This window comes from Phoca vitulina, unplaced genomic scaffold, assembly GCF_004348235.1.
Source record: "Phoca vitulina isolate PV1807 unplaced genomic scaffold, GSC_HSeal_1.0 scaffold20, whole genome shotgun sequence".
NCBI classification, from domain to species: domain Eukaryota; kingdom Metazoa; phylum Chordata; class Mammalia; order Carnivora; family Phocidae; genus Phoca; species Phoca vitulina.
This window is the reverse complement of record NW_022589723.1, coordinates 11941531-11960410: the sequence shown is the minus strand read 5'-3', so window position 1 is coordinate 11960410 and position 18880 is coordinate 11941531. Positions and strand designations below refer to the sequence as shown.

At 42.8% G+C, this 18880-nt stretch overlaps 1 protein-coding gene across 1 annotated transcript; it reads left to right on the top strand.

The window, feature by feature from the left end:
• Window positions 1-13546: 13546 nt before the first annotated feature.
• Window positions 13547-18467, top strand: ELL3 (elongation factor for RNA polymerase II 3). The gene is made up of 11 exons (XM_032417084.1): window positions 13547-15385; window positions 15612-15647; window positions 15997-16109; window positions 16224-16425; window positions 16515-16594; window positions 16722-16797; window positions 16970-17153; window positions 17239-17281; window positions 17407-17578; window positions 17801-17845; window positions 17921-18467. The coding sequence occupies exons 1-11, from the start codon at window positions 15254-15256 to the stop codon at window positions 18029-18031; spliced, it is 1194 nt and encodes a 397-aa protein (XP_032272975.1). The 5' UTR covers window positions 13547-15253; the 3' UTR covers window positions 18032-18467.
• The last annotated feature ends 413 nt before the right edge of the window (window positions 18468-18880 follow it).

The following is an 18880-nucleotide window of genomic DNA, read 5'->3' as shown; positions in this document are numbered from 1 at the left end:
AGTCTGCTTGAAGCAGTGGGAAACCAAGTGGGATAATAGTTCTATTTTTTATTATGTTTTGTATAAAACTTGTATGTTCATGTATAACTTCCATAAAAACAAATAAATACTAAGTTAAAAACCCAACCACGGTTTCAAATGAAATAGTTTAGAAGCAGAGAGTAGAATGAGAGGGAGTCTAGGTACTGATTTCTTAGGAACTCTTCATTTACATGTGTCAGAGAAGCATCTCCCTCACCTCTAGTCCCTACTCCCAGTGGGAAATACATCTGGGTTGAGAGAAGAAAGTGTTGACAGGGAAAAAATAGAAGAAGAAGAACAGCATATCCATAGACTAGGATACACAGGAAAGGGGACGAATCCATAAAAAGCATGGCTAAGTTTATCCCCATAGGGGGAGGTGGCTTTGCATTGGAAGCATGTTCTAACTTCTGGGAGACCCAGGGCTAGCTGAGGTCTCCATTCTTGAAAAGCTACTAAATATGGACCAGGAAATGGCTGAGGAGGGGAACTAAGGTACTTTTCACTTTCACCTTGAGCTTGTGGTTTGGGTGATAATGTCTCAGTCCTGAATACTGGTGTTCCTGAATGGCTTCTTGCCTCCACCGAATACCCCCTTTCCGTCTGACCTACCTCTATTAACATCTTATAAGCAAAGCTAGGATCTCAGAGTAGCACCTCCTCCAGATACCTCTGCTTCTCCCTTGGTTCAGCTGAATTGCATTTGCCCTATTCATACATAAATTCTATTTCTTCTTCTCTGCTTTGAGAGACACCAGGGGGATAAGCAAGTTTCCCTGATAGTCTACAGCCCCTTCGCAATTCAATTTTCTACTCTGCTTCCCATTCCCTCTAGCCTACTCCTTGCTTACTAAAACTCTCAACTACTGCATAGTTCTGTCAACCATCCCTACTGTAGCAGTCAATTTATCTATTCCCTTCAAGTGTCTCCTTTGTAGTTCTCCCTCAGCACTTTGAGCAGAAGTTCAAATATATAACAGAGTCTAGGCTACTCTCTGCTACCCTGCTGGAAAATATGTTGGCCCTCCTCCTGCTAGACTAAGACAGGGTTTCAAGGTCTTGTGCTGGGGTCATCTATTAAAGTATACCCTCAATACAGCAAAACCAGTACCCTGGGAGAACATATGATTCTCAGTAAACTGAGCCCTCTTAGTGCAGAGTGACACCTCAGAGCCAGAGGGCTATAGGACCAGCAGACTCTGGTAAGAAGGAGAGAAACACACCTGTGTCCACTGGACAGGATTCCCAAGTCCAAAGCATGTGGTGGTGAGAAGAATGGGGGATGGGAAGGATGGAAGGATGAGAAGACCTAAAACAATAATTGTAGAAACAGGCACATGAACATTTAGAAAATGTCTTCTCACCCCTCTTCCATATACCTTGATGCAGAACCTGTCCTGATGTAGAAGAATATAGTCTGCTGAGGTGACATGACTTTATAAGTATGGAAAAAAACACAGGCTCTAGAGACAGCTGGCCTGAGTTCAAATCCCAGCCAGACCACTCACTAGGATTCTTAAGTGCCATGGACTCCTTTGGCAGTTTAGTAAAGACCATAGATGTCTTCTCAGAATAATGTTTTTAAGGACATTTTTAAAAATACACCCATGATATTGTATACCCATTTTCATGGCAGCGTTAATTCACAACAGCCAAAAGGTGGAAGTAACCAAAGTGTCATTGACAGATGAATGGACAAGGAAAATGTGGTATATATATAAAATAGAATCTTATTCTGCCTTAAAAAAGAAAGAAATTCTGATACATGCTACAACATGGATAAACCCTAAGGATATTATTCTAAGTGAAATAAGTCAGTCACAAAAAGATACATACTGTCTGATTCCACTTGTGAGGTATCTAGAGTAGTCAAATCCATAGAATCAGAAAAGGGTTGTTGCCAGTGATTAGGAGGAGGGGAAAATGGGGAGTTGTTGTTCAGTAGGTTTAGAGTTTCAGTTTTGCAAGATGAAAAGAGTTCTAGAGATTGGTTGTACAATGTACTAAACACTACTAAATTGTACACTTAAAAATGATGAAGATGTTAATTTAGCTATGTGTATTTTACCACAATTAAAACATTTTTTTCATTTAAAAAAAGTACATGGGATCACCCTTGTACACCCAATGCAGCTGTGCATCCTGGCCAGGCCAGGTGCCAACCCTGCCCACCCCTGTGGGCAGAGGGGATTATGCTTCTGGGCTCCACATGACATCTCCTACAAAAGTTCACTCCCTCAAGACTGGGAGAGGTAGCTGATTTGCCTAATATACAGAAAAAGTCAGTCAAAATGAGACAGGAATATGTTCCAAATGAAAGAACAAGACAAGACATCAGAAAAAGACATTGTGACACAGAGATAAGCAATCTCCCTGATAGAGTTCAAAGTGGTGACCATAAAGATGCTCACTGAACTTGGGAAAAGAATGGATGAACACAGTGAGATCCTCAACAAAGAGATAGAAAATATAAGAAATTTCCAAACAGGGACACCTAGCTGGCTCAGTAGTAGAAAATGTGAGTTGATTTCAAAGTCATGAGTGTGAGCCCAACATTGGGCATAGAGCTTACTTAAAAAGAAAAAAAAAATGGTTATGTCAATTATATCTCAATAAAACTGAAAAAAATATTTAAAAATTTCAAACAAGTTACAGAGCTGAAGAAAACAATAATTGAACTAAAAAATACACTAGAGGGGTTCAAAGCAGACTGGATAAAGCTGAAGACTGGTCAATGAGCTAGAATACAAAGCAATAGAACTCACCCAGACAGATTAGCAAAAAGAAAAAAGCATTTTTATTTTTTATTTTTTTAAAAAGATTTTACTTATTTATTTGACAGCGAGAGAGGGAACACAAGCAAGGGGAGTGGGAGAGGGAGAAGCAGGCTCCCCGCTGAGCAGGGAACCTGAGGTGGGGCTCGATCCCAGGATCCTGGGATCATGACCTGAGCCCAAGGCAGACGTCCAATGACTGAGCCACCCAGGTGCTCTGAAAAAAGAATTTTTAAAAATTAAGGTAACTTAGACCAAGTGGGATTTCTTCCTGGGCTGCAAGGTTGGTTCAACATCTGTAAATCAATCAATGTGATACAATACATTAATAAAAGAAAGAACAAGAACCATATGACCCTCTCAATAGATGCAGAAAAAGCATTTGACAAAATACAGCATTCTTTTTTTTTTTTTTTTAAGATTTTTATTTATTTATTTGACAGAGAGAGAGACAGCAAGAGAGGGAACACAAGCAGGGGGAGTGGGAGAGGGAGAAGCAGGCTTCCCGCCGAGCAGGGAGCCCGATGTGGGGCTCGAACCCAGGACCCTGGGATCATGACCTGAGCCAAAGGCAGACGCTTAACGACTGAGCCACCCAGGCGCCCCAGTACAGCATTCTTTCTTGATTAAAACTCTTCAGAGTGTAGGGATAGAGGGTACATACATCAATATTATAAAAGCCATCTATGAAAAACCCACAGTGAGTATCATTCTCAATAGGGAAAAACAGAGCTTTCCCCCTAAGGTCAGGAACACAGCAGGGATGTCCACTATCACCACTGCTTTTCAACATTGTACTACTAGAAGTCCTAGCCACAGCAATCAGACAACAAAAAGACATAAAAGGCATCCGAATTGGCAAGGAAGAAGTCAAACTCTCACTCTTTGCAGATGCTATGATACTTTATATGGAAAACCCAAACAACTCCACCCCAAAACTGCTAGAACTCATACAGGAATTCAGTAAAGTTACATTTCTATACACCAACAACAAGACAGAAGAAAGAGAAATTAAGGAGTCGATCCCATTTACAGTTGCACCCAAAACCATAAGATACCTAGGAATAAATCTAACCAAAGAGGCAAAGGATCTGTACTCAGAAAACTATAAAATACTCATGAAAGAAATTGAGGAAGACATAAAGAAATGGAAAAACGTTCCATGCTCATGGATTGGAAGAACAAATATTGTGACGATGTCAATGCTACCTAGAGCAATCTACACATTTAATGCAATCCCCATCAAAATACCATCAACTTTTTTCAAAGAAATGGAACAAATCATCCTAAAATTTGTATGGAACCAGAAAAGACCCCAAATAGTCAGAGGAACGTTGAAAAAGAAAAGCAAAGCTGGCAGCATCACAATTCCGGACTTCAAGCTCTATTACAAAGCTGTCATCATCAAGACAGTATGGTACTGGCACAAAAACAGACACATAGATCAATGGAACAGAATAGAGAGCCCAGAAATGGACCCTCAACTCTATGGTCAACTAATCTTTGACAAAGCAGGAAAGAATGTCCAATGGAAAAAAGACAGTCTCTTCAACAAATGGTGTTGGGAAAATTGGACAGCCACATGCAGAAGAATGAAACTGGACCATTTCCTTACACCACACACAAAAATAGACTCCAAATGGTTGAAAGACCTAAATGTGAGACAGGAGTCCATCAAAATCCTAGAGGAGAACACAGGCAGCAACCTCTTCGACCTCAGCTGCAGCATCTTCTTCCTAGAAACCTCACCAAAGGCAAGGGAAGCAAGGGCAAAAATGAACTATTGGGACTTCATCAAGATAAAAAGCTTTTGCACAGCAAAAGAAACAGTCAACAAAACCAAAAGACAACCGACAGAATGGGACAAGATATTTGCAAATGACATATCAGATGAAGGGCTAGTATCCAAAATCTATAAAGAACTTCTTAAACTCAACACCCAAAGAACAAATGATCCAATCAAGAAATGGGCAGAAGACATGAACAGACATTTTTCCAAAGAAGACATCCAAATAGCCAACAGACACATGAAAAAGTGCTCAACATCGCTCAGCATCAGGGAAATCCAAATCAAAACCTCAGTGAGATACCACCTCACACTAGTCAGAATGGCTAAAATTAACAAGTCAGGAAACGACAGATGTTGGCGAGGATGCGGAGAAAGGGGAACCCTCCTACACTGTTGGTGGGAATGCAAGCTGGTGCAGCCATTCTGGAAAACAGTATGGAGGTTCCTCAAAAAGTTGAAAATAGAGCTACCATATGACCCAGCAATTGCACTACTGGGTATTTACCCCAAAAATTCAAATGTAGTGATCCAAAGGGGTACATGCACGCCAATGTTTATAGCAGCAATGTCCACAATAGCCAAACTATGGAAAGAGCCAAGATGTCCATCAACAGATGAGTGGATAAAGAAGATGTGGTGTGTATATATATATATATATGGAATATTATGCAGCCATCAAAAAGAACAAAATCTTGCCATTTGCAATGACGTGGATGGAACTAGAGGGTATTATGCTAAGCAAAATAAGTCAATCAGAGAAAGACATGTATCATATGATCTCACGGATATGAGGAATTCTTAATCTCAGGAAACAAACTGAGGGTTGCTGGAGGGGTAGGGGTGAGAGGGATGGGGTGGCTGGGTGATAGACATTGGGGAGAGTATGTGCTATGGTGAGCACTGTGAATTGTGTAAGACTGATGAATCACAGACCTGTACCTCTGAAACAAATAATACATTATATGTTAAAAAAAAAAAAAAAAAAAAAAAGAAGAAAGTAGGAAGGGAAAAATGAAGGGGGGGATATCGGAGGGGGAGACGAACCATGAGAGATTATGGACTCTGAGAAACAAACTGAGGGTTCTAGAGAGGAGGGGGAGTGGGGGGAATGGGTTAGCCTGGTGACGGGTATTAAAGAGGGCATGTATTGAATGGAGCATTGGGTGTTATACGCAAACAATGAGTCATGGAACACTACATCAAAAACTAATGATGTGGGGTGCCTGAGTGGCTCAGTCATTAAGCATCTGCCTTCGGCTCAGGTCATGATCCCAGGATCCTGGGATCGAGCCCCGCATCGGGCTCCCTGCGCCACGGGAAGCCTGCTTCTCCCTCTCCCACTCCCCCTGCTTGTGTTCCCTCTCTCGCTGTCTCTCTCTCTGTCAAATAAATAAATAAAATCTTAAAAAAAAAAAAAACTAATGATGTATGGTGATTAACATAATAAAATAAAATTAAAAAAAAATTTAAGGTAATTTAAAGAACCTTTCAGGCAACATCAAGCAGAATAACATTTGCATAATATGGGTCCCAGAAGAAAAAGAGAAAGTTAAAGAGCCAATAAGCTTATATGAAAAGATAATGGCTGAAAATTTACCTAATCTGGTGGAGGAAACAGAGATACAGATCCAGGAAACCAGAGAGTCCCAGAGACAAACCCAAAGATATCCACACCAAGATATATTATAATTAAATGGCAAAAGTTAGGATCCTAAAAGCAGCAAGAGAAAAACAACTTATTACATACAAAGGAAACTCCATACAGCTATCAGCAGATTTTTCAGTAGAAACTTGGCAAGCCAGAAGAGAATAACATGAGATACTCAAAACACAGCAAGGATAAAACTTCCAACCAAGAATTCTCTACCTTGCAAGGTTATCATTCAGAACTGAAGGAGAAATTAAGAGTTCACCAATAAGCAAAAGCTAAAGGAATTCATCACCACTAAACTAGTCTTACAAAGAATGTTAAAGGGACTTCTTTAAACTGGAAAGAAATGGCACTAATCAATAACAAAGACAATATGCATAAGTAAAAATCCCTGGAAAAAGTAGATATATAGTAAACATAGTGTATCAATCACTTATTTAGCAAGCATGATGTTTAAAAGACAAAAACAGCACCTGGGTGGTGCAGTTGGTTAAGGGTCCAACTCTTGGTTTTGGCTCAGGTTGTGGTCTCAAACTCGTGAGATTGAGCCCCATGTTGGGCTCCACACTCAGTGGAGAGTCTGCTTAAGACTCTCTCCTGGTGCACCTGGGTGGCTCAGTTGGTTAAGCATCTGCCTTCACCTCAGGTCATGATCCTAGGTCATGGGATCAAGCCCCGCATCAGGTTCCCTGCTCAGCAGGGAGCCTGCTCCTCCCTCTCCCTCTCTCTGTTGCTCCCATGGCTTATGCACTCTCTCTCTGTCAAGTAAATAAATAAAATCTTAAAAAAAAATTTAAGTGGCTGAGGGGCACCTGGGTGGAATAGTCAGTTAGGTGTCTGACTTTTGATTTCAGCTCAGGTTGTGATCTTGGAGTCATGAGATTGAGCCCATGTCAGGCTCCACGCTCTGGTGCAGAGTCTGCACTGGATTCTCTCTCTGCTCCTCCCCCCTCTCAAAAATAAATAAATCTTAAAAAATATTAAAGTGACTGAATGGATAAAAAACAAAACCTAACTGCACACTGTCTACAAGAGACTCACTTCAGAAGTAAGGACACAGACTCTGGTGCAGAGTCTGCACTGGATTCTCTCTCTGTTCCTCCCCCCTCTCCAAAATAAATAAATCTTAAAAAATATTAAAGTGACTGAATGGATAAAAAATAAAACCTAACTGCACACTGTCTACAAGAGACTCACTTCAGAAGTAAGGACACAGACTGAAAGTGAAGAGATGGAGAAAGATATCCCATGTAAATGGAAGTTAAAAAAAAAAAAAGGTAGCAATACTCATAGCAGACAAAATAGACTTTATTTTTATTTATTTATTTTTTTTAAGGTTTTATTTATTTATTTGAGAGAGAGAGAATGAGAGAGAGCATGAGAGGGAGGAGGGTCAGAGGGAGAAGCAGACTCCCTGCTGTGCAGGGAGCCCAATGTGGGACTCGATCCGGGACTCCAGGATCATGACCTGAGCCGAAGGCAGTTGCCTAACCAAATGAGCCACCCAGGCACCCCCAAAATAGACTTTATTTTTTTTAAAGATTTTATTTATTTATTTTGGCAGAGAGAGAGACAGCGAGAGAGGGAACACAAGCAGGGGGAGTGGGAGAGAGAGAAGCAGGCTTCCCGCCGAGCAGGGAGACTGATGTGGGGCTCGATCCCAGGACCCTGGGATCATGACCTGAGCCGAAGGCAGACGCTTAACAACTGAGCCACCCAGGCGCCCCCCAAATAGACTTTAAAACAAAGGCTGCAATCATAGACAAAGAAGTACATTACATAATGATAAAGGGGTCAATCCAACAAGAAGACATAACATTTATAAATGTATATGCACCCAACATAGAAGCATCAAGATATAGAGAGTAAATATTTAATGGATCTAAAGGGAGAAATTGACAGCAATACAATAATAGTAAGGGACTTTATCACCCCACTTACATCAATGGATAGATTATCCAAGCATAAAATTAATAAGAAAACATTGGCCTTGGGCGCCTGGGTGGCTCACTTGTTACGCATCTGCCCTCAGCTCAGGTCATGGTCCCAAAGTCCTGGGATTGAGCCCCGCATCAGGCTTCCTGCTCAGCAGGAAGCCTGCTTCTCCCTCTCCCACTCCCGTTTTTGTTCCCTCTCTCGCTGTCTCTGTCAAATAAATAAAATCTTTAAAAAAAGAAATAGTTATTTTAAAAAAAAGAAAGAAAACATTGGCATTAAGCAACACACTAGACCAGATGGATTTAATAGATATATACACAATATTCCATCCAAAAGCAACAGAATAAGCATTCTTCTCACATGGAACATTCTCTAGGATTTTAGGGCCACAAAATTCATGTTAGGCCACAAAATTCAAGAAGACTGAAATCATAACCATCTTCTCCGACTACAATGGTATGAAACTAGAAATCAATTACCAGAAGAAAACTGGAAAAACCATTAAAATGTGGAGATCAATTACCAGAAGAAAACTGGAAAAACCATTAAAGTGTGGATGTTAAACAACAGGCTAATGCGGGTGCTTCGCTGGCTCAGTTAGTTGGTAATGCATGCGACTCTTGATCTCGAGGTTGTGGGTTCAAGCCCCACATTGGGTGTAGAGATTACTTAAAAGTAAAATCTTTAACAAACAATAAACACCATGCTAATGAACAACCAATGGGTCATCAAAAAATCAAAGAAGAAATTTAAAAATACCTAGAGACAAATGAAAATAGAAATACAACACACCAAAATTTTTGGGAGATGCAGCAAAATAGTTCTAAGAGGGAAGATCATAGCAATATAGCCTTACTTCGAGAAACAAGAAAAATATCACATTTAACTTTACACCTAAAGGAGACAGAAAAAGAACAAAGGAAGCTCAAAGTCAGTAGAAAGAAGGAAATACTGAAGATCAGAGTGGAAATAAATGGAGAATAAAAAAAAAGAAAAAGAGGGGCATCTGGGTGGCTCAGTCAGTTGAGCATCTGACTCTTGATTTCGGCTCGGGTCATGATCTCGGGGTCGTGGGATTGAGCCCCATGTCAGGCTCTGAGCTGAGCATGGAGCCTGCTTGGTATTCTCTCTCTCCCTCTCCTTTTGCCCCTTCCCCACCTCTCCCTCTCTCTCGCAAGAAAAAAACAAAATAAAAAATTTAAAAATAAAAATACCACTAAAGGTAACTATAAAAAAGAAAAAGAAAAAAGAAAAGATCAATGAAACTAAGAGCTGGAAAGATAAACAAAATTGACAGATCTCTAGCTAGACTAATGAAGAAAAAAAAAGAGAGCTCTAATAAAATTAGAAATTAAAGAGAGGTTACAACTGACAGAAATACAAAGGATCATATGAACAATATATGCCAACAAATTGAACAATACAGAAGAAATGAATAAATTCCTAGAAACATACACTTTTCCAAAAGTAAGTGTTCGAATAAGTGACTTCAGTAAATAGAAATAGAAAAAGAAAGTCTGAATAGACTAGTAAGGAGAATGAATCAGTAATCAAAAACCTCCCAACAAATGAAAGTCCAGGACCAGATGGCTTCACTGGTGAATTCTACCAAACATTTAAGAAAAAGTTAATACTTATCCTTCTCCAACTCCTCCAAAAAAATCAAAGAAGAAGGAACATTTCCAAACTCATTTTATGAGGGCAGCATCACCCCAGTAACAAAACCAGACAAGCCACCCCACACAATGCACACATGCATATACACACACACATTACAGGCTAATATCACTGATGAACATAGATGCAAAAATTCTCAACAAAATTTAGCAAACTGAATTCAACAATGGATTAAAATAATAATATACTGTGTTCAAGTGGAATTTATTCCAGGGATGCAAAGATAGTTCAGCATCCACAAATCAACATAATATACCACATTAATAAAATGAAGGATAAAAATCATATGACCATCTCTATAGATGCAGAAAAGGCATTTGAAAAACTTCAACATCCATTTTTAATGGTTTAGAGGGAAACCATCAACAAAGATGGTTTAGAGGGAACATACCTAAACATAATAAAGGCAATATATGACAAGCCCACAGTAAACATCATACTCAATGGTGGAAAGCTGAAAGCTTTTGCTCTAAGAACAGGAATAAGACAAGGATGTCCACTCTTGCCACTTTTATCCAACAGAGTATTGGAAGTCCTAGACACAGGAATTAGGCAAGAAAAAGAAATAAAAGGCATTCAAATTAGAAAGGAAGAAGTAAAACTATGACTACTTGCAGATTACATGATACTTTATATAAAAAACTCAAAAGATTCTACCAAGAAAGTGTTAGAATATTCTAAGTGACTTCAGTAAACAGGATACAAAATTAACATACACTAATCCATAGTGTTTCTATATACTAATAGTGAATTATCAGAAAGAAATTAAGAAAACAATCTGATTTATAATTGCATTCAAAAAAATAAAATACGGATATAAATTTAACCAAAGAGATGAAAGACCTATACACTGAAAACTTTAAAACACTGATGAAAGAAATGGAAGAAGATACAAATAAATGGAAAGATACTCTGTGCTCATGGATTGGAAGAATTATATTGTTAGAATGTCCACACTACCCAAACTATAGATTCAATGCAATCCCATCAAAATTCCAATGGTGTTTTTCACAGAACAAATTTAGAAATAATTCTAAAATGTGCATGGAACCACAAAAAACCCCAAATAGCCAAAGCAATCTTAAGAAAGAATAACAAAGCTGGAGGTATGAGCTCTCTGATTTTAAACTACAAAGCTATAGTTATCAAAACAGTATGATACTGACACAAAAACAGACACACAGATCAAGGCAACAGAATTGAGAGCCCTGTATTAAACCCACATATAGGGGCACCTGGGTGGCTCAGTAGGTGGAGCGTCTGCCTTCGGCTCAGGCCATGAGATCGAGCCCCGCATTGGGCTCCCTGCTCCACGGGAAGCCTGCTTCTCCCTCTCCCACTCCCTCTGCTTGTGTTCCCTCTCTCAGTGTCTCTCTCTCTGTCAAATAAATAAAATCTTAAAAAAAAATAAACCCACATATACATGGACAATTAAGTCATGACAAGGGAGCCAAGAACATACTATGGTGAAAGGTATTGGAAAAACTGGATCACTATCTTATACCATACACAAAAACTAACAAAATGGATTAAAAACTTGAATGTTATACCTGAACATAAAATTCCTAAAAAAAAAACACATAGGCAGTAAGCAACTTGACTTTGGTTCCAGCGGTAATTTTGTGGATCAGATTTGAAAGGCAGGGGAAACCAACGCAAAAATAAAGATTACTTCAAACTAAAATGCTTCTGCACATTGAAAGAAACATCATCGAAATGGAAAGGCAACCTACTGAATGGGAGATTTCTGCAAGTCATGTATCAGACCAGGGATTAATATCCAAAATATATAAAGAACTCAAACAACTCAAAAGCACAACAACAATAAAAAACAAACAACCTGATTAAAAAATGGGCAGAGGATCTGAATAGACATTTAGTATATCCACAGATACGTGCAACCATCATCACTGTCAATTTTAGAACATTTTCATTACAGTGGTCAATTCTTTTTTTTTTTTAAGATTTATTTATTCGAGAGAGCGAGAAAGAGAGAGAGAGTACATGAGGGGGGGAGGGTTAGAGGGAGAAGCAGCCTCCTCGCCGAGCAGGGAGCCCGATGCGGGACTCGATCCAGGGACTCCAAGATCATGACCTGAGCCGAAGGCAGTCGCTTAACCAACTGAGCCACCCAGGCGCCCCAGACAGTGGTCAATTCTTAATCTTCATTTTACTTGGCCTATTGACTGCAGGTGACATAGTTGATCAATTGCTGTCTCCTTGAAACATTGTTTTCACTTGGTTTTCAGGACTGCACACTCTCTTGGTGTTCCTCCTTCCCCACTGGCCATCTCCTTTCAGTTGGCTTTGCTTTTCTCCCCCCTGACTTCCTTCTAGAGATTGGAGTGCCCCAGGGTGTAACCCTTTAAGTTCTTCTTTATCTTCCTGGGTGATCTCATCTAGTCTCATAGCTTTAAATACCCTCTATGTGTTTAGTCCTATCAAGTCTACATCTCTAGCCCAGACATCTTTCACCATCTCTAAGTTTGTGTACAGAACTGCCTGCTCCACATCCCCATGTGGATTCTAATAGACAACTCAGCATGTTCAGAACTAACCCTGTTCCACCTGCAGTCTTCCCTACCTCAGCTGATGACAATTTCATCCCTCTTGTTGTTCTGGCCAAAAATGGTAGAGTCATCCTTGATGCCATTTCTCTCTCACATACCACATTCAATCCACCAGCAAATTCTGTCGGCTCTACCCTCAAAATATTCAGAACCTTATCCCTTCTCCCACCTCATCTCTTACTGCCTGGTACAAGCCACCACCATTTCTAGCTTGAATTATTGCAGTAGCCTACTAACAGGTCATACTGCCTTTATCCTTGTCCCTCTACAATCTACACTTAACACAGCAACTAGAGTGTTCCTTTGAAAATAGAGGTGATTTCATATTACTCTGCTCAAAACCTTGCAGTGACTCCCCATTTCACTCAAAGTAAAAGCCCAAGTCCTTATAATGGCCCACAAGGCCCTCCAGCACCTGATCTGCCCCTGCTCCATTACCTTCTTGACTTCATCTCTTACTACTCTTCCCCTTACTCACTTTGATCCAGTTGTGCCCCTCAACTTTTTCCTTAAACACTCCAGGCACACTTCTGACTCAGAGTTTGCAGTGGCTAGTCCCTCTACCTAGAAAGCATTTCCTCCAACGGTATGGCTTGGCCAATTGCCTCACCTCCTTTCGGGCATTGCTCAAATTTCATCTTCTCCATAAGGCTTTCTCTTATCATCTTACTTACTATACAGTCAACCCTCTCCATCCTCCTCTACTTCCTCCTCCTCCACTTCCAAACCCACTTACCTTGCTCTATTTTTTCTTCTAGCTATAGCACTTATTACCTTTTAACATACACTATATAGATATTTTTTAAGATTTTATTTGAGAGAGAGAGAGTGAGCACAAGCCAGGGGGAGAGGCAGAGGGAAAGGGAGAAGCAGATTCCCTGCTGAGCAGGGACCCGGACACGGGGTTTGATCCAGGAACCCGGTGATCATGACTTGAGCTGAAGGCAGGCGCCCAAACCACTGAGCCACCCAGGCACCCCAACATACACTATATTTCTTGTGTTTATTTCTTAGGTTTGTTTATAGTGCCTCCTTCACCTCTAGAATATAAGCTCTCCAGGGGGTGCATGGGTGGCTCAGTCAGTTAATTGACTGACTCTTGATCTCAACTCAGGTCTTTCTCAGGGTCATGAGTTCAAGCCCCTCATTGGGCTCCACGCTGGGCATGGAGCCTACTTAAAAAAAAAAAAAAAAGAATGTGCTCTCTCCAAAGCAAGAAATCTGTTCATTGATGTATCCCAAGGATATAGTACAATGTCTGGTGCAGAGTAAGTGCTCAATAAATAACTGCTGAATGAATGAATGAATGAATGAATGAAAAATGTGGGTGATAATACCTACTCTAAAGTTATTTTAGGGATTAAATAACATGCAAAGATTTTGACACACAATAGACATCCAACATACGTTAGATTCCTACCTCCCTGCCCCAAATATCTTTCCCATTTGCTTCCTCTTATAGCACTGCTCCTTCCCTCTTCTCTGAAAATTTTCACCATTCTAGGCTCTCCTTTGAGTTTAAATCCAGGAAAATCCTACAGAAGTCCACAGATGTCATCTGAGAAGAAAAGGAACCCTGGGAGACTAGCTTTACCTACTGCCACACTTTGTTCAAATTAACAAATGGTCACCCACAGAAGCAGAAAGCCCTAAGGAGATGGACAGGTAAATGTTTTTGTTGTTGGAGTTGGAGATTTACTGCACTGACTTTTAAAATTACCTTTATTGAGGTCTAATTTACATACATTAAAATATACACATTTTAGGTGTACTATCTGATGAGTTTTGACAAATGTATAGGTGATTTGATTTGGAGTGGAGGGCATTAAGGTCACCTGGAATTATGTAGGTCCAGGGATTTAGCAGAGGGATCCTAGCTAGGAAAGAGAACTTCAGGGCTCTTGGAAAACATGCCCAAACAGGGACAAGTGGAGACACCAGGGCCGACCTGAAATTCCTGCGGTCTCAGTGCACCAGAATCTGAACCTCCAGAACGTCTCACAACTTCGTGGCACCTCTTGGCCCTCGGGCCAGCTCCCTTTCACACCAGTCTCACCTGTATAGGCCAGGAGCAGTGACCTGGGACTGAGTCCTCCCTTTGCCCTGCAACTCTCCTGCCACCACCCACACCCCCCATCCCCGCCTACCGGTGGGGGTGGGAGGGGTCGGCTTCAGCCAGCGACAGCCAAGTTTCACCGCTGCCGCGACACCCACCTGGCCTGATTTTCTCTCCAGCCTCAGTTAGAAATTGTCTTCGGGTCCGCAGCAGTACTGCAGGCGGGAAAAAGCGAAAGCGCTGCACCAGGTGTTGGCGTCAGAAATATCCCTTCGGGTCAGCTATCCTCCGGTCTCTGGGGGTGCTCTTGGCCTCTGAGGTGCGGTCTGCTGAGCCAGCCCAGCAACCAGGCCTTCTCCCGCCCCTCTGCGTCTAAAAGCCTCTAGAGATTGCAGGTTCAGCTTCACTTAGAGACGGCAACTCCGAGTTCAGGTTGGCTGGGGAAACTGAGGCAAAACTGGGGAGGGGTAAAGTTGGCCGCAGACTTTCCCCCTGTAACTGCGATAGCCCCTTCCGAAAGCCCAAAGCGGTGCGTGCCCATCCAAGAAACCCGTGGGGTGGGTCCGAGCAGAAGTCTAGGGGAAAGCGAAGCACCGCTCACGCGGCTGGGAAACCTCAGGGGTGGTGCTGGCTGGGGGTGGGGCCGGGGGTGGGGCCCGACGGAGGGCGGGGCCGACCTGGGCTACCAAGAGTGCCAGCCTAGCCCTGCACAGCAGAGGTGGTGGTGGTGGCCCTTGCCTGTGGCTCTTGTTCGGCTTGCGCCTCGACCTCGCAGCCATGGAGGGACCCCAGGAGCTTCTGAGTGGGAAGCTCCAGCTCTGCCTCACCCCCGCTGCCGGGACCAGTCTCCTGCTGTTCAGGCTGAACGACGCGGCGCTGCGGGCGCTGCAAGAGTGTCGGCGGCAACAGGTGCGGCCGACCCCGGGACCCGTCTTCCCTAGCCTCTACCCCTCGGGATCTCGGGCCTCAGCCGGTAACCCTGGCAAAGGGACCTGGGGATGGGAAGAGGCATCCGCAGGCTCCGACCTTCCCATCTCCAAGTGAAGCCGGCGAGGCAGGTACCCCCTGAGCACCGGAGCCGGATGGTGGGAATGCCACTTCACCTGCATTCAGCTCGCATCTGCTCTCCCCGCAGGTTCGGCCAGTGATCGCTTTCCAAGGCAACCGAGGGGTAAGTACCGGCCTAGAGTGTGTGAAAAAGGCGGGGTGCGGGGAGAACAGAAGTGGGCTCCGGGAAGGTGCAGTCAGGGCAGAAGGCTGAGAGCAGTCACGGTCTGAGGAAGTTCCGAGAACTGAACCCCCAAATGGGGCGGAGGGGGCTGCTAGGGTTGTGGTCCCAGGAGACTTCGGTTAAGGCGACTGTGCCGTCTCAGCCTCCTGGGGAACTCAAGCCCAGCTGCACCTGGTGTACTAACGAGCCCCGTGGGACCCACCTTCAGTCTTAGGTTGGCTCAGGGAAGAACGGCAATGGGAGGGAGGGGCTGACTTCACGGGACTTATGGTTCTCCTTTTGCCCTCAGTATCTGAGGTTCCCAGGCCCTGGCTGGTCCTGCCTCTTCTCCTTCATAGTGTCCCAGTGTGGCCAGGAGGGCTCTGGAGGTGGCTTGGACCTTGTGTGCCAACGCTTAGGCAGGTAAGGGGGAACAGGTAGCAGGCAAAAAGCGTTTGTGGAAAGTTGGGGAGGCTGATTTCAGAGGTGCTTAAAAGTTCTCCATCCTCCTGGGATTTTTCCACCATCCCTTTCCAGATCTGGGCCTAACCACCTCCACTGCCTGGGCCCACTCAGGGAGCGCCTCACTATTTGGGCAGCCATGGATTCCATCCCAGCCCCATCTACAGTTCAGAGACATAATCTGACTGACAGTGCCAGAGATCCTGAGAGTTGGCAGAACACAGGAGACTATTCTGAAGAAGACACAGTTTCACAGCCACAGATGGCACTAAAAGAGGTGAGGCCAGAAACTGTAGGTAGCTGGAATAAGGTGGGGCAAAGCCTGAAGCCCAGGGAGCCAAGTGCCCCTGCCACTTTCCCTGCCAGGTGCCAGATCCACTGGCAAGCAGCCAAGGACAGTCACTCCCAGGATCCTCAAGGGAACACATGACACAGTGGGAAGTGAGGTACTTGGGACAGGGTGGGACTAAGCTGGGAATCCCTGGTATCGTCTTCTTTTCTAATCTCTACACTAAAGGCTCTAATAAGAGATCTTGGTCTTCATCTCTCCCATTCCCTCTTCAAATATCCCAGAAACCAGACCTATCTTCCAAACAGAGAACCTGACCAGGCACTGCCTTCCTCTGCTAGCCAGAAACATTTGGACAAGGTAAGTTGTAATAGCAAGGGTTTTTCAGAAATCTTTGTCCAGTCAGGCTAAAATTTTAAAATTAGGAGCCTTCATTGTGATGCTCCCAGAGCTCATTCTATGAAATTAGTTTTCAAGAGTCAGGCAGACTAGGCTTTCTGGGTTACTGTTTATGTGACATTTTTCCCAATAGAAGCGTCCAGCACCTACAACCACTCTAGGACTAAAAGAAAAGAGACTCAGAACTCTGCCTTTAGCTCCAAGTCCCCTACAAGGGCTGCCCAGTCAGGACCTACAAGAGGCAGAAGATTGGGAACAAGAAGATAAGGATGAAGACATGGGCCCCAGGCTGGAACACAGTCCCTCAGTTCAAGCAGGTGAGTTAATGAGAAAAGGGCTAAACTGCCCTAGTGGAAAAAAGACCTATATAATCAGTTTTGTGTTATCTTGCTTCCCTCCCAGATTCTGAATCCCTAAGCCCTGAAGAGGTACCAGATTACCTCCTGTGAGTCTCCTGCTACTTCCAATTTTATCAAGCTTTGTGCATATGAGATACTAAGATAAACTTCCTGGGAGCTTGAAGCTTTCAGGGCAATGAAATTGAAGGTGGCAACTCTCTGCTCCTGGCAGGCAATACAGGGCCATCCGCAGTGCAGAGCAGCAGCATGCTTATGAGCAGGACTTTGAGACAGATTATACTGAATACCGCATCCTACATGCTCGTGTTGGGGCTGCAAGCCAAAGGTTCATAGAGCTGGGAGCTGAGATCAAGAGAGTTCAGCGAGGAACTCCAGAACACAAGGTAAGGAATGGACTCAAGATGGCTTTCTAGCTTTACTGGCCATAAATTCCCTAATTGCCCTTAAGACTATACAGTGACCCAAGTGACAAACAAGTCAGTTTTGAGAGAAAAGTTGACCTCTATCATTTAGTACAATGAGATGGGAAATTACTTCTCTTCTTTAGGAAAACTGGAGCTTTTTTCTCAAGGCTAAAGTTGGTGCTAGCATTTTCTTTGTTTCAGGTGCTGGAAGAAAAAATAGTCCAGGAATATAGAAAGTTCAAGAAGGTAAGACAGGGTCTGGGAATGGTAGCAAAAAGGCGATCCTTTTGTTTTTTTGACATGGATGCTTTTCCTCTGCAGCGGTACCCAGGTTATAGGGAAGAAAAGCGTCGCTGTGAGTACCTGCATCAGAAATTGTCCCACATTAAAGGTCTCATCCTGGAGTTTGAGGAAATGAACAGGGGCAGCTGAAGCTGTCAGAGGGCTCTTTACCCTCTCTCTGCTCAGTGAGATGTGAAGGAACAAAGAAGCTATGAACTACATAGAGTGCAACTGTCTGCTCTTATTGCTGAGTCCATGGTGGCAAGTACGAGAGTTGAACTTTTAGATTCTTTAAGGTCTGACTTTCATTGTTGCCATATTTTACTTCTTAGGGTTTGGGCACAGTGCCAACACTCCACAGCTGTGCCCAGGAGAATAGGAAGAGTAGTAGAGGCTTGGCTTCTTCATCTTTAGTTCAGCCAAGTCATTTTCAAATCCTGAGAAATGACACCATTTCCAGGACAAGATACCTTGAGAACATTAGAATTTAGCCTGGTAGCCTCCCTAAAGAAACAGTAATGAGAACTTTTGGTAACAGAGCTAAAATAACTTGTAATACACCTAGATATAATAGGAAAGGGCTTGGTTGTTCCCCTTGTACTGAAAGTGAATTCTTTTACAAACATGGCTGAAAAATGAAACTGTTTGCTTCTGTGTCCTCTGTACAAGTTTATATGCTTTCCTTAACTCCAAGGCAATGGTTCTACCCATGAATGTCTATCTGAACCACTTCTTGGGTGCTCTAAAGAATTAGATCCCCAGATCCCAGCCCAGGTCTTATGAATTAGAACCTTCAAGGTTATGGTTAGGCCATCTTTACTTTTTCAAAGCACTAAGGATGATCCTAATATATATTTTGCTATTAAGGCTCTATCAAATCCATCTTATAATTGACAGCTAGGGATTACAATAGAAATAAAGTTCTCTTTTTCAAAACATAGAGGTTGAGGATCACCTACAATTAGGGCTCCTATCTGGAATTATCCAGTACTGAAAACT

Bases quoted from the DNA above. Each gene is read 5' to 3' on its own strand.
- ELL3 (XM_032417084.1), top strand. From the start codon at position 15,254: ATGGAGGGACCCCAGGAGCTTCTGAGTGGGAAGCTCCAGCTCTGCCTC. The intron at 16,426-16,514 runs GTGAGGCCAGAA...TTTCCCTGCCAG, and splicing joins CACAGATGGCACTAAAAGAG to GTGCCAGATCCACTGGCAAG. The intron at 17,579-17,800 runs GTAAGGAATGGA...TCTTTGTTTCAG, and splicing joins GAGGAACTCCAGAACACAAG to GTGCTGGAAGAAAAAATAGT.